Below are 6332 nucleotides of genomic sequence, written 5' to 3'. Positions count from 1 at the left end.
ATGTTATTTTCCTGGGAAGTCCATTTAAAAGCACAATTTAAATTAAACAACCAAAGCATTCCTTTCAATCCTTTCTTTCATGCTTAATAGCTCCTAATAGACTTACAGATCTGGAGTAATATTGATGTCTAGTCTAAATTCATGTTACTTCATGATATGGAAATTATTATATAGCAAATATTTAATTAGGCTGTAAGTAATATTCACAGTATTTCACAAAATTTCAGTGAGTATTTATGGCACTAAAATCAAAGCCAGAAGTTCATTTGTTTCTTTTGTCTTGTGCCTCTCAGCAGGTCTCTGCCATGGGTGACAGGGAAACAAGTAATCACTCAGAAGTGACTGACTTCATTCTTGTAGGCTTCAGGGTCCGCCCAGAGCTCCATCTTCTCCTCTTCCTGCTGTTTCTGCTTGTTTATACCATGATCCTTCTAGGGAACATTGGGATGATGGCCATTATCATAACTGATCCAAGACTGAACACACCAATGTATTTCTTCCTAGGAAACCTCTCCTTCATTGATTTCTTCTATTCATCTGTGATTGCACCCAAGGCTATGATCAACTTCTGGTCTGAGAGCAAGTCCATCTCCTTTGCAGGCTGTGTGACTCAGTTCTTTCTCTTTGCCTTCTTCATTGTGACCGAGGGATTTCTCCTGGCAGCCATGGCTTATGACCGCTTCATTGCCATCTGCAATCCACTCCTCTACTCTGTTCAGATGTCGGCACGTCTCTGTGTTCAGTTGGTGGCTGGTTCCTATTTCTGTGGATGTATCAGCTCAGTTCTTCAGACCAGCATGACATTCACCTTATCCTTCTGTGCTTCTCGGACCATTGACCACTTCTACTGTGATACCCGCCCACTTGAGAGGATTTCATGTTCTGATCTCTTTATCTATAAAATGGTATCTTTTTCTTTAACTAGCGTCATCATGTTGCCTACCATCATAGTCATCATTGTTTCTTACATGTATATTGTGTCTGCAGTTCTCAAGATAAGCTCCACGGAGGGACGTAAGAAAGCCTTTTCGACTTGCAGCTCTCACCTGGGAGTCGTAAGTGTGCTGTATGGAGCTGTCTTTTTTATGTATCTCACACCTGACAGATTTCCTGAGCTGAGTAAAGTGGCCTCCCTATGTTATACCCTAGTCACCCCCATGTTGAATCCTCTGATTTACTCTCTGAGAAATAAAGATGTCAAAGACAGTCTCAAAAAAATTCTCGAAAAGAAAAATATCATTCTTTGATTAACATTTCTCTTCCACCAACCTGTTATTTACTTAGTGTCCTTTGTGATTCTTAATGAAAGCTATTCTCATGAACATTATTATAGAAGCACTGTAAGTAGCTTTTTCCATGTAATGTTGTTGTTGCTGTTAAGTGCCATTCTAGTTAGGTTCTTACTCCTAGCGACCTTATGCACAACAGAATGGAACACTACATGTTCCTGCATCATCCTCACAATCATTGCTAAGTTTTTGCCTATTGTTGCAACCACTGTGCCAATCCAAAAAGAGTGGTTCTTCCTCTTTTTTCTGATTCTCTACTTTACCAAGGATGATGTCCTTTTGCAGACACTGTTCCTTTGTAATAAATCCATGTCCAAAGAACATGAGACAAAGTCTCACTGTCCTCGCTTCCAAGAGACACCCTGGCTGTGTACCCTCCAAGATGGATGTGTTCATTCTTCTGGCAGTCTTTGGCACACTCAATCATCTCTGCCAGCTCCACAACTCGAGCGCATCAGTTCTTCAGTCTTCCTTATTCATTGTCCAGCTTTAACACGTGTACGAAGGTATTGAATACACCATGGTTTGGGTCAGGTGCACCTAGGTGCTCAAAGTGACATCTTTGATTTTTACACTTTAAACAGATCTTTTGCAGCACATTTGCCTAATGAAATATGTCATGTTATTTCTTAACTGCTGTTTCCATGGGCATTGATTATTGATCCAAGTAAAATGAAACCTTGACAACTTCAACATTTTCTCTGTTTATCATGACATTGCTTATTAGTCCAGATATGAGAGTTTTAGTTTTTTTAATGTCCAGATGTAATCCATGCTGAAAGCTATAATTTTGATCTTCACCAGTAAGGGCTTCAAGTCTTCTTCACTTTCAGAAAACAAGGTTGTGTCATCCTCGTATCACAGATTATTAATTGCAGCCTTCCTTCAATCCTGTTGCCACAGTCTTCTTCATATAGTACAGCTTCTGAGATTATTTGCTCATCATAGATATCATGATTAAAGGGTAGAACCCTGACACAATCTTTGCTAATTTTAAACCAGAACAGTTGTTCTGTTCAAATAATTGCCTATTACTAACAGGCAGATTCCACATGAACACAATTAAGTGTTTTGGAATTCTCATTCTTTGCAATGTTATCCATAATTTGTTATGATCCACACAGTTGAATGCCTTTGCATAGTCAATAAAACACAGGTAAGCATCTTTCTGGTGTTTTCTGCTTTCAGCCAAGATCCCTCTGACATCATTAATGATGTCCTCATTTCTTATCCTCTATTGAATCCAGCTTGATTTCTGGCTGCTTCCTTTTGATGGACTGCTGCAACTGTTTTTGCATTATCTTCTACAAAACTTTACTGCCCTGTGCTATTAGTAGCAATGTTTGATAATTTCCACATTCTGTTGGATCGCCTTTCTTTGGAATGGACACAAATATGATGGATCTATTCCAGTCAGTGGCCAGGTTACTATCTCCCAAATTTTTTGGCATAGATTAATGAGCATTTTCATATATTTGTTTAAACATCTCATTTGGTATTCCATCAATTTCTGGAGCTTTGTTTATTGCCAATGAATGCCTTCAGTGCAGCTTGGACTTCTTCCTTGAATACCATGGTTTCTTGGTCATATGTTACCTCCTGAAATGGTTTACCAATTCTTTTCAGTACAGTGCTTCTGTATTCCTTCCATCTTCTTTTGATGTTTCCTGTGCCATTCAATATTTTGCCTCCACAATTCTTCAGTATTACTGCTCAAGATTTGATTTTTTTTCTTTAATTCTCTCAGCTTGAGGAATGCCGAGCTTTAACTTGCTCTTGAACATAGAGTAGATAAAGCAAATGCAAGAAATGATGAAATAAAAGAGCTGAACATAACATTGAAAGAGCAGCTCAAGAAGACAGAGATCACTAGGTGGTTGATAATCAGATAAGTTCTTGCTGGGCTATTTGGAAGATGTATAAGACCAGAAACAGGGAAGTTCTGCAGCAGTTCATGTTATTGATGTGGAGTGGTAGTATACCTAGGTTGGCGAATAAGGACACACTTTAAAAAAATCAGATAAGATACTCAGATCATATTAACTGATTAGGTTAAGGAGAATGTGAAACAATGAGACATGTCTTCCCAATTTTAAACTTGAATTAGTGAGTGAGTCATAATAAAAAGCATAGCAGTAGGAAGTCTAGAGGAAATAAGTTCATTAACTATTTATTTAATTAAATAAATTGTTAATTATAAAATCTGGCATCACAATGCGTGATTTGAAATATTTTCTAACTGCATCAATTTGGGAAAGTTTCTTAATATTTGTCATATTTTTAAATCTATAAAATGGAAGCATCATAACTACTTCATTTTTGTGAGCATTGTATATTATCCATGTATTGGCTTAGAATCAGTTCCTGAGTGGCTCAAACAGTGTACTCTTGGCTAATAATCTGAAGATTGGTGGTTTGAATCCACCCAGTTCTGCTGTGCAAGAAAGGCTTGGTAATCTACTTCCATAATATTTCAGTCATCAAAATACTATAGATTGCAGTTCTATGTTGAAAAACGTGGTGTTGCCATGAATCATAATCTACAGCAACAGATTTATTTATTTTTTTTTTCATTAGTGCTTAGAATAGCATGTGGCATAGTATGTTGTTGTTGTTAGGTGCTGTCAAGTCATTTCCGACTCATAGCGACACTATGCACAGCAGAACGAAACACTGCCAGGTCCTGAGCCAGTTCCATGATTCTTGCTATACTTGAGCCCATTGCTGCTGCCACCATGTTAATCCTTCTCATTGAGGGTCTTCCCCTCTTTCATCAACCCTCCGCCTTACCAAGCATGACTTCCTTCTCCCTTTTGACAGCATGACCAAAGTGTGTAGGATAAAGTCTGGTCATTCTTGCCTCCAAGGAGCATTCTGGCTTCACTTCCTCCAGGACGGACCTGTTAGCTCTTTCAGCAGTCCATGGTACTTTCAGCATTCTTTGCCAACACCACAGTTCAAAAGCATCAACTCTTCTTTGGTCCTCCTTATTCGTTGTCCAGCTCTCACATGCTTATGAGGTGATTGAAAATACCATGGCTTGTGTCAGGTGCACCTTAGTCCTCAGGGAGACATCTTTGCTCGTCAGCACTTGAAAGAGGCCCTTTGCAGCTGATTTGCCCAGTGTTATACTCTGGTAGCATAGTGGCTATGGCACTTGACTGCTAACCAGAAGTCTGGTGGTTCAAATCCACCAGCCACTCCTCGGAAGGAAGATGGGGCAATCTACTTCTGCAGCGATACTGCCTTGGAAACCCAAGGAGGGGTCGCTATGAGTCAGGTCTGACTCGATGGCAATCAACAACATACATCATCTGATGTCCTAACTGCTGCTTCCATTGGCATTGATTGTAGATACAAGCAATGTAAAGTCTCTGACACTTTCAATCTTTTCTCCATTTATTGTAATGTTGCTTATAGGTCCATTTGTGAGGATTTTCATTTTCTTTGTATTGAGATGTAATCCATACTGCATACTGTATTCTTCAATCTTCATCAGTGGCATAGTATAAGCACCGATAATATAGTTTATTGTTACAGTTATCACTATCATCAAAACAATATTTTTTTATCTGGTCATTTTTGTGGTGTGGTTTTGGAATATAATAGTGAATAAGTTAGCCCCTTTATCTCATCCTGTGGAGATTATAATTAGTAAGCAAGATCAAATTAATAAAATAGAAAAATCAACACAAACATAATTGCTAGGCAATACAAATAAGCCATGCAAGGGGAATATCAAATAGATTTGACTCTTATTTTCAGGTCAAGAAAAGGAGCCACTTACGACATATTTTTTTTTCTTACAAATTTGAAGGATATTTATTTTACCTTGATAAAGAGGTGAAAGGACAGAATATTTTAGGAAGAATGAATAGTATGTGCAAAGAACATAAGGTGGAGAGTGTTTTGGTTACACAGTGCCTCTCTAACAGAGGATACCACAAATGGGATAGCTTTAACAAACAGGAGTTTATTCTTACAATTTTAGGAGGCTAGAAGTCCGAATTCCAAGTGCCAAGCTCTAGGGGTGTGTGAAAGCCCCTTGATCTTGGCCTTAAGCTCTACCTCTTGCTCCTGGACCACTGAAACTAGAGGCATCTCTTCACTCAAGCAGCTACTGGCTGTTGAGGCTAACAAGCTCAAGGTCAGCAAATAAAATGGCACGGTCCTGATATTACCAAACAACACAGCAGGGAATTGATTCAAGTCCACTGAAAGTCCCAAGATCGGCAGAGCATGGTAGGCTGCTGAACAACCACTCAGCTACATGTGGGGTTCAACGTGCTGTCAGCTAGAGACCATTCCCAAAGCTGCTTCTTACCTATAGGAAGCAGACCACATTCCTAAAGCAGCTACTCATCTGCTTGTGGTAGATCCCACCATGGAGCTGACTGCCAGTCTCATCATGGGGAATAACTACCACCAGCTGCCTAGCCACCCAACCAGGCCCTGCCAAGTTGACACACAACCTTAACTATCACAGAGAGAAGAACAAAACCTGAGAAGTTAGAGTAGAAAGAATGAGAGAGAAAATGACTCAAAATGGCTAATGAGACTGTGAACATTAACAGTACTCACATCATGTGGGCATAAAATGAATTTTAGTCTTTTTCCTAATAATAAAGAGAAGCCATTTAAGGAGGTATAAATAAAGGAGTGTTGTGGTTAAAAAAAAGTCACTGGAAATGCAGGTTAGAAAAAGAACAGAAAACAAAAGAATCACTATAGGAAATCTATTCAGAGATAATTTTGTTAGTAGAGGAAAAGGATTATGGTAGCTTCTATAAATATGTTGAATGATACTATTTCTGCCTCAGTTTTTACTTACAACATACATTACTCTAAAAATATCTTCCTACAAAATCTTTTCTTCAATATGTTCTGATTAAATTTATTTCTAGATTGTGGGGAGGGTTCATAATTCATCCAATGGGCTATTTTATAAATATGTGTATTGAAAGTCTGTTTAACATTCACTTTAGTATCCTTATAACTACCTTATTGATAATGTTGAGCCACAATTGAAGCAGGAAATATTTA

General features: G+C 38.5%; 1 protein-coding gene across 1 annotated transcript in view; it reads left to right on the top strand.

Moving 5' to 3' along the window:
- The window catches only part of LOC103204304 (olfactory receptor 9K2-like), a 1531-nt gene extending 284 nt beyond the window's left edge, over positions 1–1247 (top strand). Inside the window, exon 2 of the mRNA XM_007949457.2 lies at positions 297–1247. Coding sequence (XP_007947648.2) covers positions 306–1247 — 942 coding nt within the window. The 5' untranslated portion in view covers positions 297–305. The remainder of the gene's footprint in view (positions 1–296) is intronic.
- The last annotated feature ends 5085 nt before the right edge of the window (positions 1248–6332 follow it).

The sequence above is a fragment of the Orycteropus afer genome, unplaced genomic scaffold (assembly GCF_000298275.1).
Source record: "Orycteropus afer afer isolate SDZICR_OR568_19922 unplaced genomic scaffold, OryAfe1.0 scaffold00247, whole genome shotgun sequence".
NCBI classification, from domain to species: domain Eukaryota; kingdom Metazoa; phylum Chordata; class Mammalia; order Tubulidentata; family Orycteropodidae; genus Orycteropus; species Orycteropus afer.
The sequence above is the reverse complement of the archived record's forward strand: the minus strand, read 5'-3'. Positions and strand labels throughout refer to the sequence as shown.